Below are 27,981 nucleotides of genomic sequence, written 5' to 3' on the forward strand. Positions count from 1 at the left end.
TGAAACGAAACTGCACGATTAAACGGTAAATACAGCGCAAAAGAAAAGAAAAAAAAAAAAACATACTATAGCTGACGCAAGTATGCTGGATAGGATGGTACATAGATTTTTTTTAGGGTGAACCTCCGCTTTAACATAGGATACCCCTCATATAGCAGGGGTAACTTTACGCCGGAAAAAGCCTAACGTAAACGACGTAAAAAAATGCGCCGGGCGGACGTACGTTTTTGAATCGGCGTATCTACCTAATTTGCATATTCCTTGCGTAAATCTACGGAAGCGCCAGCGTAAATATGCAGCCTAAGATACGACCGTGTAAGACACTTACGCCGGTCGGATCTTTGGGAAATCTATGCGTAACTGATTCAATGAATCAGTCGCATAGATACGACCCCGCAACTCAGAGTTACGACGGCGTATCCGGAGATACGCCGTCGTAACTGCTATCTGAATCCGGGCCATTGTTTCTATGTCTTTATATCAGAGGATGTGTATCTAGGGGGATCCTCAATACTCTTCTCTCCTTTACAAGAAAGGAAAGTCTCCTCTTACCCGGAGACGTGAGGGGCGGCCGCTTCTCCATCATGACGTCCTTCGCCTTCCTCTCCCTCAGCTTGCACTTGTAAAGTCCTGTAAAAGTTTAGTAAAGCGGCATGAGAGCCTCCCATCAGAGCTCACCATCAACACTATTAGAGCTTACCACCAGAGCTTACCATTAACACCACCAGAGCTTACCATCAACACCATAAGAGCTCATCAGAAGCACCTTTAGAGCTCATCAGAAGCACCTTTAGAGCAGACCATCAGAGCTCACCATTAAAACTCACCATAAGCACCACTAGAACTCATTTTTAACACCATCAGAGCTCTCTTTCAGCCTCAGTGGAGTACTTCATACAATATTCTACACATCAGAGGACAGCAGGAAGATGAGGATCCAGTCCACAGAGTTAGAATTAGAAGGATTCTCACGCTGCTTCAGCTCCCTTCATGGGCTACGACAAGATGGCCGCCAATCTCCCGATGTAGAGACCCTCTTACTGTCGCCGCTGCTTTCCCTCTAGCGGTTGCACCAAGTACGTGACTATTAGGATCATTGGCTGAAGCTAAGGTTTACTTCACAGTCTGGCGTCAAAAAGAACTTCCATTCTTAGCTATGAAAAAAGTGTCCCCAGGGCAGGGGAGTTGTCGACCATTTTGTTGTAGCTCACGGTAAGATGAGAGCGACTCCAACAGTATGGAAATCCTCCTGGAGGGGGTGTTATCTTGGAGAGTGTGAGCTCAGTGAGGAGGAGGTAATAATGTCTTCTTATTATGAGAGAAGGGGGTCCCAGCACTCTGTATGGGGGGGATCATGTCACCTCCACACATCATCATCTTCCTGCTGTCCTCTGATGTGTAGAACATTACATGCTTATATACCTCGGGGGCTAATGATGAGCTCCTCGGGGGCTAATGATGAGCTCCTCAGGGGCTGATGGTGAGCTCCTCTGTGGCTGATGGTGAGCTCCTCCTGGAGCTGATGGTGAGCTCCTCTGGGGCTGATGGTGAGCTCCTCCTGGGGCTGATGGTGAGCTCCTCCTGGGGCTGATGGTGAGCTCCTCCTGGGGCTGATGGTGAGCTCCTCTGGGGCTGATGATGAGCTCCTCTGGGGCTGATGATGAGCTCCTCCTGGGGCTGATGGTGAGCTCCTCTGGGGCTGATGATGAGCTCCTCTGGGGCTGATGATGAGCTCCTCTGGGGCTGATGGTGAGCTCCTCTTGTGGCTGATGGTGAGCTTCTTTGTGACTGATGGTGACTGATGGTGAGCTCCTTTGTGACTGATGGTGAGCTCCTCTGGAGTTGATGATGAGCTCCACTTTGGGCAAACTGTGAGTTCTTTTGGGGCTGATGGTGAGCTCCTCCTGGGGCTGATGGTGAGCTCCTCCTGGGGCTGATGGTGAGCTCCTCCTGGGGCTGATGGTGAGCTCCTTTGTGGCTGAAGGTGAGCTCCTTTGTGGCTGAAGGTGAGCTCCTTTGTGGCTGAAGGTGAGCTCCTCTGAAGTTGATGATGAGCTCCTCTGTGGGCAAACTGTGAGTTCTTCTGGGGCTAATGGTGAGCTCCTTTTGTGGCTGAAGGTGAGCTCCTTTTGTGGCTGAAGGTGAGCTTCTTTTGTGGCTGAAGGTGAGCTCCTTTTGTGGCTGAAGGTGAGCTCCTTTGTGGCTGATGGTGAGCTCCTTTGTGGCTGATGGTGAGCTCCTTTGTGGCTGAAGGTGAGCTCCTTTGTGGCTGATGGTGAGCTCCTTTGTGGCTGATGGTGAGCTCCTCCTGGGGCTGATGGTGAGCTCCTTTGTGGCTGAAGGTGAGCTCCTTTGTGGCTGAAGGTGAGCTCCTTTGTGGCTGAAGGTGAGCTCCTCTGAAGTTGATGATGAGCTCCTCTGTGGGCAAACTGTGAGTTCTTCTGGGGCTAATGGTGAGCTCCTTTTGTGGCTGAAGGTGAGCTCCTTTTGTGGCTGAAGGTGAGCTTCTTTTGTGGCTGAAGGTGAGCTCCTTTTGTGGCTGAAGGTGAGCTCCTTTGTGGCTGATGGTGAGCTCCTTTGTGGCTGATGGTGATCTCCTTTGTGGCTGAAGGTGAGCTCCTTTGTGGCTGATGGTGAGCTCCTTTGTGGCTGATGGTGAGCTCCTTTGTGGCTGATGGTGAGCTCCTCTGGGGCTGATGGTGAGCTCCTCTGGGGCTGATGGTGAGCTCCTCTGGGGCTGATGGTGAGCTCCTCCTGTGGCTGACGGTGAGCTCCTCTGGGTCTGATGATGAGCTCCTTTTGTGGCTGATGATGAGCTCCTTTTGTGGCTGATGATGAGCTCCTTTTGTGGCTGATGATGAGCTCCTTTTGTGGCTGATGATGAGCTCCTTTTGTGGCTGATGATGAGCTCCTCAGGGGCTGAAGGTGAGCTCCTTTTGTGGCTGAAGGCGAGCTCCTCCTGGGGCTGACGGCGAGCTCCTCCTGGGGCTGACGGCGAGCTCCTCCTGGGGCTGACGGCGAGCTCCTCCTGGGGCTGACGGCGAGCTCCTCCTGGGGCTGACGGCGAGCTCCTCCTGGGGCTGACGGCGAGCTCCTCCTGGGGCTGACGGCGAGCTCCTCTGGAGTTGATGATGAGCTCCTCTGTGGGCAAACTGTGAGCTCCTCTGGGGCTAATGGTGAGCTCCTCTGGGGCTGACGGTGAGCTCCTCTGGGGCTGACGGTACTAGGGAACTATTCCCCAGAAAGCCATACAGCTGTTGCTACCGCAAGGGGTCCCAAAACAGACATTTCAATCTATACCAGGTCATAGCATCTTTAGTAAACAGATATGTATCCTTTTCATTCTGTTGGACCTGTGTGGCCCCGGACATCCACAGGAGACACACATAATATTCAGTGCTATAGAGGATTGGCACAGACTGCTAGAGATGGTTGGAAATTGGTGACATGCTGTGTGTGTGTAGTTGGAGGCTGGTGATAGGCCTCAGGAGACCTTTTTTAAAGATTGGTAATAATTGATGGGCAATGGCATGTTCTGACTAGGCTCCAAACCTACATGTATTGTGATGTCAGAGAAGCTGTGATTGGTCAAGTAACAAAGAGTAGTGGCTCCATGGGATCAGCCATGCGGCGGGCAGGAAGCCTTATAACGGTGAAGCTGTCTACTTACAGGCCTGCAAAAAGAGAACCTTTTCATTATTTTTTAGGACAAAGAGAAGAAATGCCAACACCATAGGAACACCAGCAGCTTCTGATATGTCTGGACGGGGTCTATGGTGAGGAAGACGAAGGTCCCCAGTTGGGCAGAATGCTTAGTAATTTTCTTTATGATCAATACTGGCATCTTTCTAATGCTGTGATACTTGCTGCAGGTCAACCTTTACTCTAAGTACAAACTCCGACATACAGAAGAGTGGCAATATATAGAAGGATCTGAGGATCTGTAGAAGACATCATGATGGAGAACCGGTCGCCCCTCACATCACCGGGTAAGAGGAAACTTTCATGTCTTGTAAAAGGAGAAAAAGAGTATAGATCAGTGGTTGCCAAACTGTGGTCCAGGGGCCAGATGTGGCACTTGACTTTACCTGGGTCTTGAGACAATAACCCAACCACTGGCACCAATTATGGCACACCGTTCCTCCCACTGGCACCAATCATGGGGCACAATTCCTCCCACTGGCACCAATGGTGGGCCACCATTCCTCCCACTGGCACCAATGGTGGGGCACCATTTCTCCCAATGGTGGGGCACCATTCCTCCCGCTGGCACCAATGGTGGGGCACCATTCCTCCCACTAATTCCAACAATGCGACACTATTCCTCCCACTAAAGCAATGGATGGGGTATTGTTAATTCCCACTGGCCACAGTGTCCACCCCCCCCCCCCTAAAGCCAAAAGGATACAAAGCTGGCTTTTTGCTCAAAAGGTTTGTAGACCGCCTGGTATAGCGGATCCACCTAGATTAACCACTTAAGCCCCGGACCAAAATGCAGCTAAAGGCCCAGGCCAGTTTTTGCGATTCGGCACTGCGTCGCTTTAACTGACAATTGAGCGGTCGTGCCACACGGTTCCCAAACGAAATTGGCGTCCTTTTTTTCCCACAAATAGAGATTTCTTTCGGTGGTATTTGATCACCTCTGCGGTTTTTATTTTTTGCGCTATAAACAAAAATAGAGCGACAGTTTTGAAAAAAAAATTCAATATTTTTTACTTTCTTCTATAATAAATATCCCCCAAAAATATATAAAAAAAAAAATTTTCCTCAGTTTAGGCCGATACGTATTCTTCTACATATTTTTGGTAAAAAAATCGCAATAAGCGTTTATCGGTTGGTTTGCGCCAAATTTATAGCATTTACAAAATAGGGGATAGTTTTATTGCATTTTTATAATTTTTTTTTTTTTTTTTACTACTAATGGCGGTGATCAGCGATTTTTATGGCATTATGGCGGACACTTCGGACAATTTTGACACATTTTTGGGACCATTGTCATTTTCACAGCAAAAAATGCATTTAAATTGCATTGTTTATTGTGAAAATGACAATTGCAGTTTGGGAGTTAACCACAGGGGGCGCTGAAGAAGTTATGTTTCACCTAGTGTGTGTTTACAACTGTAGGGGGGTGTGGCTGTAGGTCTGACTTCATCGATCGAGTCTCCCTATAAAAGGGATCACTCGATCGATGCAGCCGCCACAGTGAAGCATGGGGAAGCCGTGTTTACATACGGCTCTCCCCGTTCTTCAGCTCCGGGGAGCGATCGCGACGGGGCGGCTATAAACGAATAGCCGCCCCCTCATCCCGAATCGCTCCCAGACGATTTCCGACCGCCGTATGTACCGGGGGGGGTCCCGATCGGACCCCCGACCCGCGGAAAGGCAGGGACGTACATGTACGCCCATCTGCCTGTACGTGCCATTCTGTGGACGTATATGTACATGCGGCGGTCGATAAGTGGTTAAAGTGACCAGATTTTTAAAATGAAATCCAGGGACACATATTTCTTTCTTTTACTAGTAATGGCGGCAATCAGCGACTCTCTGCCCATCACAGCCTATCAAGTCTTACTCTCCGTGCCCCGTCTACTACTGGGTGGGGAGCGAAGGAAGGTCACTCCGCCAGGGAAGGCAAGGAGATAAGCAGGTGGCTGGCCGGGACTTGAGCCAAGGCCGAAGAAAATGCGAGCGGAGCTGAATGGGCATGCACCCGAAACTGAAGAACTATTCCCTCTGCTCCGACCGGGGACAGTGTCCTCAATCTGGGGACTGTTCCCGGAAACCAGGGATGTCTGGTCACCCTAACCTAGATACAAACATCCTCTGATATAAAGACATAGAAACAATGGCCCGGATTCAAGAAGCAATTGCGCCTGTGTAACCATAATTACACAGCGCAATTGCTTACTTGCCCCGGCGTAACGAATGCTCCTGATTCAGGAACCTCGTTACGCCGACTGCAGCCTAAGATATGCGCGGCATAAGGCTCTTATGCCCGCATATCTTGGGCTGCATTCTTGCGATGGCCGCTAGGTGGCGTTCCCGTTGTGCTCAGCGTATAGTATGCAAATTGCATACTAACGCCTAATCACAACGTTGCGCGAGCCCTGCGTACCCAGTTTCCGTCGTTTCCGTACGGCCTTTTTCGCGTAAGGCTGCCCCTGCTATTAGCAGGGGCAGCCAATGTTACGTATACCCGTCGTTCCCGCGTCGCGAAATTTCAAATTTACGTCGTTTGTGTAAGTGATTCGTGAATGGCGCTGGACGGCATTCACGTTCACTTTGAAGCAAATGACGTCCTTGCGACGTCATTTGCCGCAATGCACGTCAGGAAAGTTTCCCGACGGAGCATGCGCTCTTCGATCGGCGCGGGAACGTGCCTAATTTAAATGATTCTTGCCCCCTACGGGATCATTTAAATTCCGCGCGCTTACACCGGGCATTTTGCCGGCGCGCCCACGCAATTTACGGAGCTACTGCTCCGTGAATCAAGGGCAGCGCAGTAAATTTGCGGGGGCGCAGGGCAAAAACGTTGCCCTGCGCCTCCGTAAAAAAAGCGCAATTGTACCTGAATCTAGCCCAATGTATTCAGTCAGTGTGTGTTTCCTACAGATGGATCCAGTAAGAGAAATCCCCCAGAGAGATGTTCCCGTCCTCTGTATTCCCGGGACTCCACACAGGAACATCAGGAGATCCCTCAGGAGGATCAGGTAGGCGGATCTGATGGTCTTAATTACATTTAAAGCTGAAGTTTAGGTTTGAATTTTCCAGCATAGTTAGATTGGTTCAGCTTAAATTGAATACCTGACCAATTCCCGGAGAAGCTGCAAATCACTTTAGTAGTTGCAGCTACTACACTGATAGCAGCAGTCTTCGGGGTCCAGGGCCAAGTGTCTGCCCTTCTTCATTGTAACCACAGGGGCTCGATTGCTTATTAACCACTTAAGCCCCGGACCAAAATGCAGGTAAAGGACCAGGCCCCTTTTTGCGATTCGGCACTGCGTCGCTTTAACTGACATTTGCGCGGTCGTGCGACGTGGCTCCCAAACAAAATTGGCATCCTTTTTTTCCCACAAATAGAGCTTTCTTTTGGTGGTATTTGATCACCTCTGCGGTTTTGAATTTTTGCGCTATAAACAAAAATAGAGCGACAATTTTGAAAAAAAATCAATATTTTTTACTTTTTGCTGTAATAAATATCCCCCAAAAATATATAAAAAAAATCGTTTTTTTCCTCAGTTTAGGCCGATACGTATTCTACATATTTTTGATAAAAAAAAATCGCAATAAGCGTTTATCAGTTGGTTTGCACAAAATTTATAGCGTTTACAAAATCGGGGATAGTTTTATAGAATTCTTATTAATTTTTTTTTTTTACTACTAATGGCGGCGATCAGTGTTTTTTTTCGTGACTGCGACATTATGGCGGACACTTCGGACAATTTTGACACATTTTTGGGACCATTGTCATTTTCACAGCAAAAAATGCATTTAAAACGCATTGTTTATTGTGGAAATGACAGTTGCAGTTTGGGAGTTAACCACAAGGGAGCGCTGATGGGGTTATGTTTCACCTAGTGTGTGTTTACAACTGTAGGGGGGTGTGGCTGTAGGAGTGACGTCATCGATTGTGTCTCCCTATAAAGGGGATGACACGATCGATGCGCCACCACAGTGAAGCACGGGGAAGCCGTGTTTACATGCGTCTCTCCCCGTTCTTCAGTTCCGGGGAGCGATCGCGGGACCCCAGCGGCGATCGGGTCCCGCGGTCCCGGAGCTTCGGCCAACGCCTGCGAACCACGGCTGGGTAGATCTACAGGACGTGCCGGTACGTGCATCTGCCCAGCTGTGCCATTCTGCAGACGTATATTTACAGTCGGCGGTCCTTAAGTGGTTAATGCCACCATTTAACAATGAATACAAAACATTCTCTAATAGGACGAGATGAAGAGACGGGGTATTGATGTTACGATCTCCTCCTGGACCCAAAAGACTTCTGCTATCACAGTAATAGTGGCGACTACTACAGTGATTTGCAGGTTCTCCAGGGATCGGTTGGATATAAAATATGCATAGTCACATTAGTCAAAGTTGGACCAGTGGAACTATGCTATAAAATCATAGCTAGAAATCGGCTTTCATCTTGGGTAAGCTTTGAAGCTGGGAGTTGGTATCCATGGTAGAAAACGGCAAATTAATTAACCATCATTGATGAACGGCTATGAGGCCAAATGGCACCAAGTAAAACGCGAGCAAAACCACATGTGCCAGTGTTGACCCCCTGCTCCTCCCCCCAAGCAATGGCAGCAAAAACAGTAAAAGTAACAGGGGCTACAGGAAAATCCTTGCAGCCTACACAATCCTCACAGCCTGTGCAATCCCCTAAGAGCTCCCCATCAAAAGGGATACCAGCAGAGACTCAAACTGGGAGAGAAGGGGAATTGGAGTGTGCCCCTTCTGGAAGGGAAATTTTAGAGGCAATCAAAGCAAGTAGTGAAGTGTTGTTAAACAAAATCGATGCCCTGGCAGTAGACGTATGTTCAATAAAACGTGAGTTTGACAAAATACAAAAAAAAACGGCAGAGATGGAGATCCGCATCTCCAAAGTGGAGGAGGAATTAAAGAAGGAGAATGGAGGATGGCGTACTCTGAAAAAACAAATAAAAGAACTCCAGGACAGGGCCGTAGACACAGAGAGCCGCCTAAGGAGAAATAATGTACGCATTTTAGGCCTGCCAGAGAGAGCTGAGGGAGAAAACCCAATCAAATTTGCGGAAAAACTACTAACGGAAGTATTGAAATTGGCAGAGACAACTACAACGTTTGTGGTAGAGCGAGCACATAGAACATCGTTCCGTCTCCCCAAACCAGGGGCACCTCCTTGCCCTTTCTTGGTGCGCCTACTGAATTATAGAGACCGAGATCAAATCCTGTCAACAGCCAGAGAAAGGGCAGATATTCAGTACGAGAACGTTAAGTTGCTGTTCTTCCCCGATTATCCGAGAGAGATTCAGCAGCAAAGAAGAGAATATACAGAGATCCGTAGAAGACTGAGAGAAAAGGGGTTAAAATATAGTCTTTTATACCCTAGTAAACTGCGAGTGACAGATGGGACATACACCCATTTTTTTGAGACCCCAGCCCAAGCGGTGGAATGGCTGGATACTAAATAGACAGACTGGCACTGGCTGCAAGATTTTTCTTCTTTTTTTTGGACATTTTTCTCTTTTTTTTTTTTTTTTCCTCTGCAGACTCCACATGATGTGGGGCCAATCACATACACAAATGTGAAATTTGACAATTGGAACCTTTTCTCTTTTTTTTTTTTTTTTTAGGTTTGGTTTGGGGGGGGGGGGGGGGGGGGGGGGGGAGGGAAAAGGTATAAACCAGGGGTATATAAGAGGATATTGTATAGTGTTTAGTGTTAATTATATCCCCTTAGGGAAGAAAGGAACACACATCTTGAATTAGTGAATGAGTGATTAATTATAAGAATTAATTGGAAATTAGAATTTTGGGTATAATGGAGCAATAATAATTAATAAGTAATTAAGCACTGGAGCACTAGGCCACTTGAGAATACGTGAATTATGGGATAGAAACCGTTCCTCCCCCCCTCCTATCAAGATGTTTTCGGATAGAGGGAGGAAAAGAAAGGGATCTTTTTTCTCTCCCTTTTTTCTTGAGCGTTTATTTTTTTTTTTTGTGTGACATAAGGAATTGTAATATCACGGTAAACTAGGTTAAGATAAACACGGAACACGTAGATATTTATTGGTCATTTATAGAAACAAAGTAATATAATATACACCAAAAAACCGCGCTATCACAACACCGTAAATTCAGGCAGCGGCTAGCGTGTGATGACAAGAAAATAAAACAATATAAAAAGCCGCGCCAGATATCAAAAACAAATGAATATAGTAGTTAAACAGTCCACAGATGGTATAAGTAGTAGTGGATTTTAGATTGGTTCTCCAGCAAAGACAGAATCACTGTATTGATCAGAGGCTGATTTGCATGTAGAGATGTTAGCTTTTCAATGCACCAGGTGACATGCATACAGTGTGTGAGATCCCACCACCGGAATTGTATATCAGCTTACCAGATAGCAAGCCTTTAGTGCAGTTGGCTATAGCCCAGCCACGGCCTTTGAATCCCCTGGGCTAGGATGTTTCAAAATTCCCAATCGAATGGCAGCCTTGATGTTAAAGGTGGTGCGTATTTGCGGTTTGGGACGCAACGCCACTCATCAATAACCACAGTAAAACGACAAGCGTATCCCAATCCTGTGTGCAGGACTTGCTCTCCTCACTATCAGTCCTGCTTCCGATTTTTTTTTTTTTTTTTGGGGGGGGAGGGGTGAAGGAAAGAAAAAAGAAAAGGGGAAAAGGGGGCACAGGGAGGATAATAAAACATAATGTATATGTAATGCTCCCCTAGGGGAAAAAGGGAAATGCATGAGGAATAAGTGATAGATTAGGAATATTGATTTGCATAGATGGAAATATTGTTTTAATTCAATTAATAGGGAGTATCTGGGTGCTCTAAAATCAAGTGAGTGGGAGAGGGGAGGGAGGTGGACAGGAACTGTTCCCTCTCCTTCACCCCCCGTTCACTCTGCCATGTGTGGGGTTTCCTTTTTTTTTTTTTTTTTCTATTAGGGGAAAGGTCCCAAGATATGGAATAACACAAAAAATGCAGAGGTGTAGTTGAAATATATAGAGGAGTAGAGGAGCCCGCCACACAAGTGAATGGGAGATAGGTGGTTGTTTTTTTTTTTCTTCTTTTTGTTTTTTTTGAATGTATCAGGGTACTAGACCTAAAGGAAGAATTATGGTCCGTAAGTTAGGGGATAGAAGAAATTCCTCTCCACTCCCATCCGAGAATGGATGGGGGAAGACAAAAGAGAGGGGAGTGGGGAGAGGTAGGGTGGGGGGAGGGGGAATGAATGAAAGAATGAAGAGAGAATGGGGAAGTCAATGGTGTGATTTAAATACCCAAAGTCAATGGTGCGATTTAGGTACCCAAGTGATACCTCCTAAAAGGTATACTGAACAACGGAGGCTTAAAACCCTCGCATACTGTAGATACCATGCCTGGGAAGGATAACTGCTTTTCGATACTATCCTGGAATGTTCGGGGACTGAATTCAAAGTTTAAACGTGCTTTAATGTTCCAGTACATAAAAAAATTCTCCCCCCAACTGATTGTATTGCAGGAGACGCATTTGATGGGGAAAAAAGTAATAACGTTAAAAAAAGCCTGGATACAGAAAACATATCACTCTACGTATTCTTCATATGCTAGAGGGGTGTCGATCCTAGTGAATAAATCCTTTCCAGGAGAAATAGAGAAGGCCTATATAGATGCAAATGGAAAATATGTTATCTTGGTATATAAGATAGGCAAACAGAGATATGTTATAGCTGCTGTGTATATTCCACCTCCATTCTCGGTGGCAGTACTGAATGAGATAATGGAAAAAATCATTTGGCATATGCCAGCGAGATTGATACTAATAGGAGACTTCAATGCAGTCTTGTCACCAGAGCTGGACAGACCAAAACCCCCTAAACAACATTTTTCAGAATTATATAATTGGGCACAGGAAATGGGGGTAACGGAAGTTTGGCGATGGAAGAATCCAGGAGAAAGGGGATACTCCTGTTTCTCCACCTCCTATAAGACGGCATCTAGAATTGACTTGGCATTTACTGATCCCGCGATGTTAGCAGACATCGCGGAGGCCAAGTATCTGCCGAGTGGCCTCTCTGATCATTCTCCTTTGTTTCTATCGGTACGTATTCCAATCCCTAAAAACGCGTCTCTGTGGAGGCTAACTCCGCAATGGGTAGATCACCCAGAGATAGCAGAGAAAATGATACCAATAATGAGGGAGTACTGGGAGAATAATATAGGATCAGCCTCGGTAGAGACGGTATGGGATGCGTTTAAGGCCTATATACGAGGGCAATATATATCAAATATCTCAACAGTTAACAAAAAACAGAAAATTAAGGAACAAGAGTTGAAAATACAGATTGATGTACAAAGGGAAAGATATGGGCAGGACCCCAGCAATATTAACTTTGATGAAATGATGGCAGCACATAGAGATCTTCATTTGCATATGGAAGAAATAACAAGACTGGAAATACATAAAAATAGACAAAATATCTTTGAACAGGGAGATAGGGGGGGCAGATTTCTGGCTAGGCTAGCGCAACAAGAACATCAAGCCACAATTATCTCAGAGATTGAAGACTCAAATGGACAGATGGTGAAAGAACCTAAAGAGATATTGGAGGCCTTTAGAGAGTATTATAACATGCTTTACACTTCCTCTCTCCCGTCCGGCTCCTGCCCGGAGGGTATGACGGACCTTTTGGACCGGATAGCCTTGGGGTGGTTGACAGATGGGGAGAGGAGAGAATTGGTCCGGCCCATCGAGGCGGAAGAGATTATGGAGGTCATACGAACATTTCCGGGAGGAAAGGCATCGGGCCCAGATGGAATCCCTGTAGAATTCTATAAAAGGTATGGAGCAACAATAGCCCCTAAACTAGCGGGAGTATTCACAAATGGGTTAATGCAAGGAGCCCTGCCAGAATCTATGCGAGAGGCACATATAACATTAATATATAAGGAAACCAAAGACCCAAAGCTATGCTCATCGTATAGGCCAATTGCATTATTAAATATAGATTTGAAAATATTGACAAAAATATTGACACTCAGAGTACAGCCCCTGCTGAGAAGCATAATAGATTCTGATCAAACAGGATTCATGCCACAAAGAACAACAGACATTAACCTACGCAGGCTCTATACGAATATACATACACATCATATCTGTGAGGGTTCAAGGACAGTGGCCTCTTTGGATATCGAGAAAGCCTTTGATACGGTGGAGTGGCCATTTCTCTGGGAAGTACTCAGGAGGATGGGATTCCCACTAGTATTCATCAAGTGGATTCAGATAATCTATGAAAGGCCAATGTCCGCAGTGAAATTGGGGGGAAGATTGTCGCCTTTTTTTCAGTTATATAGAGGCACGAGGCAGGGCTGTCCTCTTTCTCCAGCGCTCTTTGCAATTGCAATAGAGCCAGTGGCAGAGGCTCTCAGGACCACACCTAATATTCGGGGACTCCGGGTGGGGGGGCTGGAGGAGAGGGTAGCCCTGTATGCCGATGACATGCTTCTATTTTTAAGAGATGCAGGTCCATCTTTGGAAGGAGCTCTGAAATTGCTGAATGAATATTCGGCATATACAGGGCTTAAAGTAAACTGGGGCAAGTCAATATTATTTCCTATAGATCAAGGAGCAAAAAAAAACGCGGCCCCAAACATGCCATTGAAATGGGTCTCGGAATTTAAATATTTAGGCATTAAAATATCTAGTCAGGTTGAAGATTTTAGGAAACTAAACTTAGACCCGGAGATACAGGAACTTGGTAGGAAGATAAAGATTTGGGCATCACTCCCTCTGTCTCTACTGGGACGTATAAACCTGGTGAAGATGAAGGTTCTGCCTAAATTTTTGTATGCTTTCAGAAACTCCCCACAGTGGCTCCCGAAAAGTTTTTTTACACAGATACATGGAATGCTCTCCGCATTTATATGGGCTAATAAACCAGCTAGAATAAAATTAAGTACACTTATGAGACCGGAAGCACAGGGGGGATTGGCATTTCCAGACTTTCATAAATACTATATAGCAGCACAGTTAGTCACAGCAGGAAAATGGTTAAACCCGGATGGTTACGATCCGGCCACTATGTTGGAAGCAACAGTGGTCCAATCGGTAGAGGCACTGCAGGGATTGTTATATAGAGGTATTAAAACTAGGAGGGACTTAATGCCAGCAATGAAAACAACGGTTAAAGCATGGAAGGCTGCCATAGGAAGAGAAGGGGGAAAAAAAAAATATTCTATCTCCAAATACCCCTCTGTGGAGGAATCCTGAATTGCCACATTTGGATTCAGTTCAGGACCCGGGAGCATGGACCAAATACGGGGTGAAGAAAATATCACAGCTGATACAGGAGGGAAAGTTCCTATCATATGGGGAAATGAGACAGATCTGGAATATTCCCGAGAGCTATGCGTTTAGATATAGGCAGCTCAGCCATGCCATAATAGCTCAGTTCCCAGAGGGGACCCCACAATTGATGGAATCTGAGGTGGAACAAATGATAAAAGGTGGGAAGCGGACAATTTCAAAGTTCTATGGATACCTGATAAACATCACACCCTATGATATAAGTAAACTAAAGGAAAATTGGAAGAAGGAAGCCCCTGGTTTGAAAAATTGGGAGGAAGTATGGAGGTTCCCACTGCAGATTTTAGTATCACTCCGTGATAAACTGATACAATATAAAATCATACACAGAAGCCACTATACACCATACAAGTTGCATAGGATTTCGCCAAGCAATTCTCAGAATTGCTGGAGGTGTGTAGTGGAGTCAGGGGACTTCATACATATATTCTGGCTTTGTCCAAAAATAGTAGCGTTCTGGAGCGAGATCTTGCCAATGATAGCAAGGGTGACATCTGTAAGGTTGGAACAAGAAGTAGAGATCTGTCTCTTGGGACTAATAGAGGGTAATGCTATTTCAAAAGAAAGGAAAACGCAGATAGGCCTGCTACTATTCTATGCCAGGAAGGTAATAGTGCTAAATTGGAAAAAAACAGAGGCCCCATCAATAGCACAGTGGAAAAATTTAGTAAATAGCAACCTGATATTATAAAGAGAGACATATTGTAATAGAGGACACGGGGAGAAATATAGAAGAATATGGGCAAACTGGATAGAGAACCCTATAACAGCGTCAGGATGAGGGGAGAATTGGGGAGATAATCACACCATTGGGAGAGGGGGGGGGGGGAGGGAGGAAGAAGAATGAATGGCATTGGATGAAAGGATATTGTATGAATGTTTTGGGAATAAGGTCAATGTTAATGTCATTAGAGTTTTAGCAAAGTAAAATATGAATGTAATAAATGTGTATGATCTTATTTTTTTGTATGGATAAAAAAAAGAAAATTTAAATAAAGAGATTTATAAAAAAAAAAAAAAAGAAATCGGCTTTCATTTTCTTGTGTTTCATCTTCAATCATAAATGGGGGGTCATTGTGTATTTGCAGCTTGAAGACCTAAATATTATTAAAGTTGAACATGAAGAAGAGCCGTATGATGATCCATGTAAGGAGGACGTTCCTCCAGAGGTCAGCACAGGTGAGAAATAAACAGTAAATCCAGAGAAGAGTCCCAGATCCTCCTTGTTCAGTCCCTACAACAATCTCTTATTTTTTTTAATAGCACTCCAAACAAAAAAACCTGCAAAAACTCACTTGGCTCAGTGCCAAAAAAGGTACATAAGCTACTTTGGTGTCAAACGCGTTGCGTCCCTCAGGTGTGAATGCAATCTCAATCCAGAGAAGAGTCCCAGATCCTCCTTGTTCAGTCACTACAACAATCTCTTCTTCTCCCCCCTCCTCTGTCAGTAGACAGTAATGGGGAGACAGTATGTGCCCAGTGGGGGAATCGGGAGCCATCAGCCTCTATTACGCCAGCCATAGATGGTTTAAATCTTGGCTTGTTCAGCAGGGACCGGCCGAGATTCGATTCATCTATGGGCAGGCTGATTGTACCCAAGCCAATCCATCGATCGACTTGTTTTCAGGAAATAATAAGTGCATCATCTATGGCCTGCCCTAGACTCCGGATCTCCTCCTCACATCATGTCATTGTGTGTTACCAGCCAAGAGACGTGACCAGTCCCCCCCCCCCCCTCCCCCACACACACTCTCTGGGGTCTCTCATACATCTCAGTACAGGGGGCTTCACTCTCCTCTTTATTCACAGACACCAGAGACACTCCAAAAAATGTCAAAGCTCAAAAAGAGGAACTCGCGGGCATTAAAGAGGAGGAAACTCTTATTGAGGTCGGCGCAGGTAAGTAAGTTACTGCCATTAAATTTGGAAAAGATTCAAGGATTGTCCTCGAGTCAATGACTTTGGGTGGGATTTACTAAAACTGGTGCGCACAAAACCTGGTGCAGCTGTGCATAGTAACCAAGATTCTTTGTGCGCCAGTTTTAGTAAATCTCCCCCATTGTCTCTTGGTTTGTGTGTTTCCTACAGATGGATCCAGTAACAGAAATACTCCTAGTCCTTCTAATTCTGAGCATTCTATGGAGGAAGATGACATCTCAGAGGATAATGAGGTGGGTTAATGTAATGGTCTTAAAAATGATGTGGTGGTTTAGAATTTGATCAATCGGGTACTTAGGGCACCTTCTCACATGCGGGTACTTAGGGCACCTTCTCACATGCGGGTACTTAGGGCACCTTCTCACATGCGGGTACTTAGGACACCTTCTCACATGCGGGTACTTAGGACACCTTCTCACATGCGGGTACTTAGGGCACCTTCTCACATGCGGGTACTTAGGACACCTTCTCACATGCGGGTACTTAGGGCACCTTCTCACATGCGGGTACTTAGGGCACCTTCTCACATGCGGGTACTTAGGGCACCTTCTCACATGCGGGTACTTAGGGCACCTTCTCACATGCGGGTACTTAGGACACCTTCTCACATGCAGGTACTTAGGGCACCTTCTCACATGCGGGTACTTAGGGCACCTTCTCACATGCGGGTACTTAGGGCACCTTCTCACATGCGGGTACTTAGGGCACCTTCTTACATGCGGGTACTTAGGGCACCTTCTCACATGCGGGTACTTAGGGCACCTTCTCACATGCGGGTACTTAGGACACCTTCTCACATGCGGGTACTTAGGACACCTTCTCACATGCGGGTACTTAGGAGGACACCTTCTCACATGCGGGTACTTAGGGCACCTTCTCACATGCGGGTACTTAGGACACCTTCTCACATGCGGGTACTTAGGGCACCTTCTCACATGCGGGTACTTAGGGCACCTTCTCACATGCGGGTACTTAGGGCACCTTCTCACATGCGGGTACTTAGGACACCTTCTCACATGCGGGTACTTAGGACACCTTCTCACATGCGGGTACTTAGGGCACCTTCTCACATGCGGGTACTTAGGGCACCTTCTCACATGCGGGTACTTAGGGCACCTTCTCACATGCGGGTACTTAGGGCACCTTCTCACATGCGGGTACTTAGGGCACCTTCTCACATGCGGGTACTTAGGACACCTTCTCACATGCGGGTACTTAGGGCACCTTCTCACATGCGGGTACTTAGGGCACCTTCTCACATGCGGGTACTTAGGGCACCTTCTCACATGCGGGTACTTAGGGCACCTTCTCACATGCGGGTACTTAGGGCACCTTCTCACATGCGGCAGCCTTGCTGCTCCACAGTGGACAGGCGGTTTGGAGGTGATATGTTGCCTCCTGTCCTGTAATAAGATCTCAGAGAGCTAAAATATTAACCACTTAGTGCAAATCGCCGTCATTGTATGTCGGTACTTTGACGCTAAAATACCGGGGTTATGGCGGCTAGCTGCCATAACCCCGGTATTTTCAACAATGGCACGTGGCTGGCTTTCAGATTAAAGTGTCCTCAATGGCAGATTGCCCGCAAGATCACTTTTATCGAGGGGCGGGGGAGAGGCTCCTCCCCTCATAACATTGAATGGCGGAAGCGACGTCACTTCTGCCCAATTCTCTTAAACGGGGCTCAGGTAAGTATTAGGGGGTGCTGCTTGCACACAGAACCTTGTTCCTTTACAACCACTTTAAGCCAAATGGGTAACCTTGCGTCCTTCCCTATCAGGTGGTTGCGTTGTGGGTTTCACTGTCACTTTGGCTAAACCGTAGCACTCTGGGATTCATTTCTCCATATATAAATATAGCACACACACAAAAAAAAAAATCCCCAGCGAACCCTCTATGTTTGAGGTAAATGCCCTGATGCCTGTAAATGTTCGATCTTTGGGGGCAGATCCACATACAAATAAATTGGCGCAGAGTATGTGAGATACGCTACGCCGCTGTAACTTACTTTTTGCTGGTTCGAATCCTCAAAGAATTCGCGCCAGTAAGTTACGGCGGCGTAGTGTATCTCAAGCGGCGTAACGGCGCGGAATTCAAATCGGCGATTAGGGGGCGTGATTCATTTAAATGAAGCGCGTCCCCGCGCCGAATGAACTGCGCATGCGTCGTCCCGAAATTTCCCGCCGTGCATTGCGCTAAATGACGTCGCTAGGACGTCATTTTTTTAACTTAGACGTGAGTTACGTCCATCCCGATTCACGGACGACTTACGCAAAAAAAAGAAAAAATTCAAATTTCGACGCGGGAACGACGGCCATACTTAACATGGCAAATCTAACTAGACGCCGCAAAAAAGCAGCTTTAACTATACGCCGGAAAAAGCCGACTAGAGACGGCGTAAGAGAATGCGACGGCCGCGCGTATGTTCGTGGATCGCCGGAAATAGCTCATTTGCATACCCGACGCGGAAAACAACGTGAACGCCACCCAGCGGACGCCGAAGTATTGCATCTTAGATCTGAAGGCGTACACCTGTCGGATCTAACCCAGAAGCCGTCGTATCTTGTTTTGAGGATTCAAAACAACGATACGACACGGGAAATCTGAAAGTACGCCAGCGTATCAGTAGATACACCGGTGTACTCGCTCTGTGGATCTGCCCCTTGGTCTTTTTGTCGTGCTTTTTTTTATATTACAAGGGATGGTTACATTCCATGTAATAGGAATAAAGGTGACCTATTTTTTTTTTTTTTTAAAAAGACAGTGTAAAAATAAAAATAAATAAGGAAAAAAAAAATGTAAAGCGCCCCGTCACGCCCAGCTTGCGCGCAGAAGCGAACGCATACGCAAATCACGCCCGCATATGAAAACGGTGTTCAAACTACACATGTGAGGTATCGCCACAATCGTTAGAGCGAGTGCAATAATTCTAGCCCTAGACCTTCTCTGTAACTCTTAACATGTAACCTGTAGACATTTTTAAACATCGTCTATGGAGATTTTTAAGGGTCAAAGTTGCTGCCATTCCACAAGCGGGCACAATTTTTAAGCGTGACATGTTGGTATCAATTTACCCGGCGTAACATTATCTTTCACATTTTCTAGCAAAAAATAAATGATTTTAACTTGTAAACAACAAGTGTCAAAAAGAGTCTCTGTCCTTAAGTGGTTAATGCCAAATTCTTTCCCTTACAGCTGGTGTATGTGTATATTTAGTCAATATGACACAACTCTAACACATTTAGATAATATATTCTGTATATTATTTTTTTTGCTTTGTGTTTTTTCAGGATGAAAACCTGATTCATTTTAAAATCAAGGTTAAAGAGATTGCAGAGGAGACATCTGTAGGGGGTGATGGACCAGGTGATGACATTGGAGATCCTCCGGAGATCGGAACAGGTGAGTTATGAACATAAAATACCAACAAACTTCTCTTGTAAGGCATAGATGGAGTGATTTTCTTTCCTGCAACCACTGGGAAAGAAAAATGATTCCCGCCCATCAACACAGTCAGAGAACACAGAGATAATCCTATGCAAAAGAGGACAAGGCTGGTTGTACCCAAGCTGATCGATTGATCAACTTGATACATTCAGCCTGCCCATACATGGTTCGAATCTTGGCCAGTTCCTGCCAAACCGGCCTGAGAGTCTATGACCAGTCTTAAGCCCCATACACACAGATTTTCTGCATATTTTTGTCTTCAGATTTACAAAACCATGTAGTGCAAGGGCCTGCCTGATTGCATACAAACAGAAACTCTTAAAGCGGAGGGCTACCCGACTACCCGACTTTTAAAAAATGGACACTTACCTGTCCAGCGCGCCCTCGATGTCGACAGACGAGGCTGAGCAATCGCTCGGTCCTCGGATGCTGCTGCCACCATGCTCAGTGAGGGAATCGGGAAGTAAAGCCTTGTGACTTCACTGCCTGGTTCCCTACTGTGCATGCGCAAATAGCACGGCGTGCCGTCACTGGTCCCCGCTCTCTCCTGGGAAAAGTGTGTTTCCCAGGAGACAGTGGGGGGGCGGGAAGTGGCGTAGACTCCCACGGGAGTCTATGCCTGGAAGTGGGTGCAAGTACCTGTCTTAGACAGGTATCTGTACCTCCTCCCCCCTGAAAGGTGCCAAATGTGTCACCGGCGGGGGGGGGGGTTGGGTTCCAAAAAGCGGAAGTTCCATTTTTGGGTGGAACTCCGCTTTAAGGTTGGACCTCATATTATATGGTTTTGGTAAATCGGAAGAAAAAAGTCAGCAGAAAATCTAAAAGTGTGTATGGGGCTTAAAGCCTCGTGCACACGATCGAATTTTCCGCAGAAAAAGCGTCAGACCTTTTTCGTCCGAAGGGCGTTGGCCAGGAACTTGTCTTGCATAATTACGGCACACAATTGTCTGCCAATAGTCCCGTCTCCGTCCCGTCTCCGCCAATAAGCGATTCACCTGCATAATACACATTCCTATGTCAGACGTTTTGGCACCAGTCTGACATAATTAACATGACCTAATTACTACAGTTGACAAGTACGTTCCACACACAAAACAGTGTCATTAGCATACACAATGAAATATCTTAGAGCAGACCTAATTAGCATCTCACAATGGAATGTCTACGAGCAGACGCAATTAACACCTCAAAACCATTTGGAGTCAGACTTTAACAACTTGTAATATTCCAAGATATCCTGCAAAACATGAATTATAATTTCTCAGTCACCCTATGCCCAAAAAGGGACTCCTGTTACAGTTGTGTTTGGTGAGCATTTCTTTCGAGCATGCGTGTGTTGTACTTTGGACGTTCATCTGACAGGCTTTTGTACACACGTTTGGAAAATCTGACAACAGACCGTTGTCCGCGGAAAATGTATAAGCCCGCCATCCAACATTTGTCCACGGAAAATCCAACAACAATTGTCCGATGGAGCGTACAAACGGTTGGATTTTAGGCCAAGAGCCTGTCATCACACAATTCCCGTTTGAAAATCCGATCATGTGTATCAGGGCCGTCTTTAATATGGTTTGGGCCCAGGGCAAACATTTTTTTTGGGCCCCCCTCCAGCTCATTTTGGGCCTGGCTGGTTCACATGTATGTTTTGGCGGTCCTCATTTGTGCAGGCGCAGCAGCCTGTTGATTTGAATGGGCTGCCATGCCTTTGTTTCCTGCAGAAAAAAGGTGCATTCAGCATTTTAAAAATACAGTTGCCTTGAAATCCATTCTGCTTTTGCACCATGCTACTTACCTGCAGTTCTTGCACACACAAACGCACTGTGTTTTTAAAAGCGTGACCTAAACATCTAAAAATGCAGCAAGTTTGACAGTGCGGGAACTGCAGATAAGTCACAGCAGACAGCAGAATGGACAGACAGTGCTGTATTTCAGTGCTTGATGGGCATAGGTGTGCGCAGCCTATTACATGAGGCATGTGCTTTTCTTTGCAGGAAACGCAGGCATGGCGGCCCATTCAAATGAATGGGCTGCTGTGCCTGCGCAAATGTGGGCCGCCAAAACACATACATGTGAACCAGCCAGGCCCAAAATAAGCTCATCAAGCAGTTAAATACAGACAGTAATGTCATGTACTCTGAGGCTTTACTCAGCCTGGACTGCAGGTCTGGTCTGTGATTTAAAGAGTTCCTCTATTTTTGGCATGGCATGGGGTCCCATGGTGCTAAAGCAGAATGGACAGACGGTGCTGTGACCCCATGCCATGCCATGTGTAAAATAGAGGAACTTTTTAAAACACTGACCAGACCTGCAGTGAATCATCAAATATTATAAAGACTTTGGGCAAACTCTACAGAAAACTTCTATTTACAATATAGATTAGCAAACAGTGACATACCTTGAGGAGCAGGACATGAAGAAGTCAGCCTCAGGAAGAGCAAACTGGGGATGTTATAAAATCACATTCTAATTCACTTTTATATGCAAGCAGCACCCAGTGGCAGGAAGGGAGAAGTGCGCGTCCAAAGGGAAGCCAGGGGTGCTGTACATTTTAAAACACTGGGAAGGGAAGCAGTACTGTCACTGGCTGCATGCCGCTGATGATTTTCAGCCTGATTTGTGGGCAGCACAGGGGCTTAACGGGCGGCAGGGCCGCCATCAGGAATTATGGGGCCACTTACACAGCTTCAGGCATGGGCCCCCTGGAGCAGAGAACCGGGATGGGGGTGCTGCCGCCTGAAATTGAGAAGCAGGGGGGGGGCTGCCGCAAATTTAGAAGCGGGGGGCCCTTTACAAAAAAAGAAATAAAGAAAGAAATAAAGAAAAATATATATAAAAAAGGGGTGTAGCCATCCGGGGCCCTGGGGACCTCTGGGCCCTTTAATAAAAAGAAAAAAAGAAATAAAATATATATAAAAAAAATATATTTTAAAAAGGGGGTTGCTATCTGGGGCCCTGGGGACCTCTGGGCCCTTTAATATTTTTTTTTTAATAAAAATAAATTACAAAAAAAAGGCGGTTGCCATCCGGGACCTCTTGGCCCTTTAATAAAAAATATATATAAAGAAACATTTATAAAAAAAAAGGGGGGGGTTGCCATCCAGGGCCATGGGGACCTCTGGGCCCTTAAATAAAAAATAAATAAAAAAAATATATAAACAAAAATAAAAAAATAAACATTTATAAAAAAGATAAAGGGTGTTTGCCACATGGGGACCTCTGAGCCCTTTAATAAAAAAAAATATATATATATATATATATATATATATATATATATATATATATATATATATATATATATATATATATATATATATATATATATATATATATATATATATATATATATATATATATATATATATATATATATATATATATAAAAAGAAATAAAATATATAAAAAAAATGTTTTTTATAAAAAAAAGGGGGGTTGCCATCCGGGGCCCTGGGGACCTCTGGGTCCTATAATAATAATAATAATAAACATTTTTATATATAATATATATATATATATATAAAAGATTTTTTTTTATAAAAAAAGGGGGGTTGTCATCCGGGGCCCTGGGGAACTATGGGCCCCTGGGGACCCCCGGACCTCTAAAAAAAATTGGCCCTTTAATAAAAAATAAAATAAAAATATATTAAAAAATTGTCCCTTTAATAAAAATATATAATTTTTTTTAAATTTAAAAATAAAGAAAAAAAAGGGGGGTTGCCATCTGGGGCCCTGGGGTCCTCCGGGCCCCTGGGGGCCTCCGGACCCCTAAAAAAAAAAAAAAAAAAATTTTTTTTTTTTTTTCAAAGGGGGTTGCTTTGGGCCCCCAACAGTGACAGGGCCCAGGGCACCTGCCCCATTTGCCCTGCGGTAAAGACGGCCCTGATGTGTATGATGCTTAAGAGTGTAAAGATCGTGGCAGATGTTGCTGGTAAAGCAAAGCTGTAAATTGATAAACATTAGACCGAGAGTTTTTATTTTTTTTTTATTTATTTTCAACAATTTGGCAATATGAACAATGGCCCGGATTCACAAAGCACTTACGCCGACGTATCTCAAGATACGCCGACGTAAGTACAAATGTGCGCCGTCGTATCTATGCGCCGACCCACATAATAAGATACGCCTAAAAATACGCTTCCTATGACCGACGTAACTTGCCTACGCCGTCGTATCGTGGGTGCATATTTACGCTGGCCGCAAGTGGCGCTCGCATTGATTTCCTATTCAAATATGGTAATTTGAATGGGGTCACGCCTCATTAGCATGGCTCACGCCCACTTCCACCTACGCTGGCTTACGCCGAGGAAACCCAGCGTAGATTTGACAGCGAGTGGGAGCAAGTGCTTTGTGAATACTGTGCTTGCCTCTCTGCGATGCGCCGGCGTAGCGTATATTCGATACGCTACGCCGGCATAAATATGCGCCGATGTATGTGAATCCGGGCCAATATCTTCAAACGCATACCATGTAATTTATCTTGTTAATTCCCGTCCTCTCCCCTCCAATAGCAGGGTGAAGGGAGAGAGCGGGAGCAACAGAAAAAGAAACATAAAAGAAAAAAATCTAAGAGAAAAAAGGGGGAGAGAGGGAAGAATAGGAAAGAAAAAGCAAAAGGGGGTGATATAAGGGAACCTACGACAAATATAGAAGTAAAACTGTCGGGGGTGCAGAAACAGTAAGAATAATTAGTATTGAATAAATAAAAAATTCTCCTTTTTAAGAGCATTGGGCGGAAGTGACATTTGACGTCACTTCCGTCATCCAATATTATGAAGCCGAGTGGGGGCCATCATTCCCTCACTCATCTCCATGCTACTGAGGGGACAGCATCGAATCGTCTCCGCCGCTACCGGCTGCTCCGGTAAGCAGAGGACACGACTGGCTCATGACGAGAGGGGAGGGGCACTTCTCCCGCCGCTAATAAAAGAAATCTTGTGGCGAATCCGCCGCAGAGACCTCTTTTATCTTAAAGAGAGCTGCCTGATGGTGCAGAAAATACCAGGGTTATGGCAGCTATCTGCCTTGGCCCGAATCGTGTTCGTTTTGCGAGACAACACTTGCAAACTGAGTCACAATTTTTTTTTTAAATACAGTGCTCTTATTGCGAAACACTCATTACTCGCAATCCGAGGTTCCACTGTATATAATTTGTATTTATTTTAATCCTTATCACAATCGATAAAGAAAATCCAAAAACCCACAAAAACAAAAAATCGCTATTCCACCGTATTTTTCGCCGTATAAGACTCACTTTTTCTTCCCCAAAACTGGGGGGGGAAAGTTGGTGCGTCTTATACGGCGAATAGACAAGTTTACCTGTCCGATCGACGATCCGAACGCCGCCGCGGCCTAAGGAAAGACCGCGGCTTTGGCCAAGCTCCGGAAGCCCGTCCTCCATCTTGGTACACCCGGCGGCGGCGCACACTGACGTCATCACCCCTCTGCGCGCAGATCCTAACAGAGTGCGCATCGGAGGAACAGTGAGGTGTGTTGGGCTGGCTATTAGGGGGCAGGGCAATGTATTGTTACTGGCTGTTACTGGCTGTTATTATTATGTTGGGGGGGCAATGTTACTGGCTATTATTACTATGTTGGGGGCAGTGTTACTGGCTGTTACTGGCTATTATTACTATGTTGGGGGCAGTGTTACTGGCTATTATTACTACCCGTGTTTCCCCGAAAATAAGCCCGGGTCTTATATTAATTTTGGCAACAAAAGACACAGTAGGGCTTATTTTTGGGGTAGGTCTTACTATGTAATGTGCTGTCTTCTCTTCCACTCTCTCTACCTGCCTGTTAGGAATCCCCAGTGTGAACTTAGTTAAAATGCTTGTAAAATCTTGTAATCCACTCTATTACTGTAGTATATAATGTACAATGTGTGTATTTCTGTAATATAATTGTGCCAAATACCTTCATTATAGCACCGCTCTGCGCTTTTGTGACCTGCCGGAGCTCTCTTCCCTGCATTTATATTACAGAAACACACACATTGTACATTGTGTACTACTGTAATAGAGTGGGTTATAGGATTTTACAAGCATTTTAAACTAGGGCTTATTTTCAGGGTAGGGCTTATATTGCAGTCCTCCTGGAAAATTACACTAGGTCTTATTTTAGGGGTAGGTTTTATTTTTGGAGAAACAGGGTATGTTGGGGGCAATGTTACTGGCTGTTATTACTAATGTGGGGGCAATGTTACTGGCTAATACTAATGTGGGGGCAATGTTACTGGCTATTACTAATGTGGGGGTGGTGTGATGGTGATGACCAGTGGGGGGGGCAAATATTTTACTACAGTATTTGGTTCAGAATCTTTTTTTTCTAGATTTTCCTTCTTTAAAATTGGGTGCGTCTTATATGCCGGAGCGTCTTATACGGCGAAAAATACGGTATATCCTGTCATTTTATTAGGCCTGAATTCTTATTCCCATTCATACTTTATTTTCTGTAGATGGACAATACAGAAGCTATGACATGGAGAAGCCTCCATCTTTCTCTCCAGGTGATGATGAAATTGAAGATGAGGACATCACCTCCGATTCTTCAGAAGAAGATCCCATGACCCCAGATCTCCATCCAGCACCCAATAATGCACACCTACCATGTAATCCCTCTAAACGTGGAGGGCCTCTTCCTGTTCCGTCACGCCCAGTTACCCATCTTAAAGCTCGTAGAGGGGGCAGAATTTTTCTGTGTTCTGAATGCGGTGAATCTTTTCCCGAGAGGGCAGAACTTACCGCGCACAAAAAATCCCATGCAGAAACTAGGACCTATTCGTGTTCAGACTGCGGCAAATCTTTTAACAAGAAAGGAAACCTCATGGCTCATCGGCGGACCCATTCGGGGGAGAAGCCTTACTCATGTTCCGAATGCAGCGAATGCTTTTCTTGGAAGATTCAGCTGATCAGGCACCAGACGACGACCCACCCAACCGAGAATCCATTTTCCTGCTCGGACTGCGGCGAATGCTTTACCGAACGGGGAACCCTCATCTCGCATCAGAAGACTCACACTATGGAGAAGCCATATTCGTGTCCTGACTGCGATAAAAGTTTTGCCTGGAAAGCCCAACTGATCAGACACCTGAGAAGTCACACGGGAGAGAAGCCACATGCATGTTCTGAATGTGGCAAGTCGTTTCCCCGAATTTCAGCTCTTAACCGGCATAAAAAAGTTCACACCGGAGAGAAGCCATATCCATGCTCGAGGTGCGGAAAGTGTTTCACTGAAAGGTCATACCTTGCCATCCACGAGCGAACCCACACGTCCGAGAAGCCGTTTTCCTGTTCCGAGTGCGGCAAATGTTTTGCCCAGACTGGAAATCTTTTTGCTCACCAGAGGACTCACTTGGGGGTGAAGCCGTATTCGTGCTCTGAGTGTGGAGAGAGCTTCTCCCGGAAGTCTTCCCTTATCACGCATGAGATCGTTCACACGGGAGAGAAGCCGTTTTCCTGCGAAGAGTGCGGGAAGTGTTTTACCCAACGAGGAACCCTAATATTGCATCAGAGGACTCACACTGGGGAACGACCTTATTCGTGCTCGGAGTGCGGGAAACGGTTTCCAAGGAGGGACTACCTCATCTCACACCTGATTTCCCACAGGTGACATTGGGTTCCTGCGTCAGGACGGGGCAGCCAAAGTGGCTGTATGTGTGTGCTGACTCTTTTGTTCCTTTACAAAATAATTATAGAATTGTATTACAAATACGAATGGGATTAAAAGCTAAAAGAAAATTCTCTACTCCTGTTCCACAACAACCACAACATTTATTTTCCAACTTTTTCCTCCAGTAAAGATGAACCCGAAGACGAGCTTATCCACTTGAGACCCGTAGGACGTCAAATGACGTCCTGGACTTTGTGCAGTGATATCTGAATGATGCCTGCAGCTACAGGCATCATTCAGATATCGCCGTCTTCAGCCGGCGATTCTGTGCACCAGAAGAACGATCAAAGCGGCGGTTCCGCCGCTCGATCGTTCTTCTAGGCAGCGGGAGGGGACGTCCCTCCCGCCTCCATCCGGTGCTTCTCCGGGCTCTCCCGTGCCATCGGGGGCCCGGAGAGCGAATCGGCCGGCGCTCGTTGGTGTACCATAGAGATGACTGGTGACCAGACGGTCACAGTCATCTCTATGACCATCGGAGGACCGGGCGCGATGTTATGACATCACGCCCGGTACCCGGAAGTAAACAAAGCGATCGCGGCTGTCGGCATGTAATCAGTGATTTTTTTTTCACCGATTTTATGCTTGTAAGCCTGTAGGAGAGATGTGGGGTCTTATTGACCACCCCACATCTCTCCATAAAGAGGACCTGTCACAGTGATTCCTATAACAAGGGATGTTTACATTCCTTGTAATAGGAATAAAAGTGATAAAAAAAAAAAAATGTCAAAAAAAGTGTAAAAATAAAAAAAATGAAGTAAAAAATAATAATAAAATAATAAAAAAAAAAAATTAAAACGCCCCTGTCCCGGTCGCTCGCGTGCAGAAGCGAACGCGCATGCAAGTCCCGCCCACATATGTAAACACCG

At 45.6% G+C, this 27,981-nt stretch overlaps 2 protein-coding genes across 3 annotated transcripts in view; one reads left to right on the forward strand and one right to left on the reverse strand.

The window, feature by feature from the left end:
* LOC120909931 (oocyte zinc finger protein XlCOF6.1-like) overlaps positions 1–27,981 on the reverse strand; it is a 487,791-nt gene that overhangs the window by 14,046 nt on the left and 445,764 nt on the right. The window lies entirely within an intron of this gene.
* On the forward strand, positions 1,076–27,207 carry LOC120909880 (zinc finger protein OZF-like). Of its 2 annotated transcripts, XM_040321658.1 has the most exons (9): positions 1,076–1,295; positions 3,708–3,776; positions 3,873–3,989; positions 6,613–6,710; positions 15,154–15,244; positions 15,875–15,964; positions 16,154–16,236; positions 19,294–19,405; positions 25,902–27,207. In XM_040321658.1, the coding sequence occupies exons 3-9, from the start codon at positions 3,956–3,958 to the stop codon at positions 27,053–27,055; spliced, it is 1,662 nt and encodes a 553-aa protein (XP_040177592.1). In that variant the 5' UTR covers positions 1,076–1,295; positions 3,708–3,776; positions 3,873–3,955; the 3' UTR covers positions 27,056–27,207. The 2 variants fall into 2 exon arrangements, with proteins under 2 accessions (XP_040177592.1, XP_040177593.1); XM_040321659.1 differs by lacking the exons at positions 6,613–6,710; positions 15,154–15,244; positions 15,875–15,964 and having other exon boundaries at positions 1,077–1,295.

The sequence above is a fragment of the Rana temporaria genome, chromosome 8 (assembly GCF_905171775.1).
Source record: "Rana temporaria chromosome 8, aRanTem1.1, whole genome shotgun sequence".
In the NCBI taxonomy this organism is placed as follows: Eukaryota; Metazoa; Chordata; class Amphibia; order Anura; family Ranidae; genus Rana; species Rana temporaria.

Bases quoted from the DNA above. Each gene is read 5' to 3' on its own strand.
- LOC120909880 (XM_040321658.1), top strand. From the start codon at position 3,956: ATGATGGAGAACCGGTCGCCCCTCACATCACCGG. The intron at 6,711-15,153 runs GTAGGCGGATCT...GTGTATTTGCAG, and splicing joins AGATCCCTCAGGAGGATCAG to CTTGAAGACCTAAATATTAT. The intron at 15,965-16,153 runs GTAAGTAAGTTA...TGTTTCCTACAG, and splicing joins TCTTATTGAGGTCGGCGCAG to ATGGATCCAGTAACAGAAAT.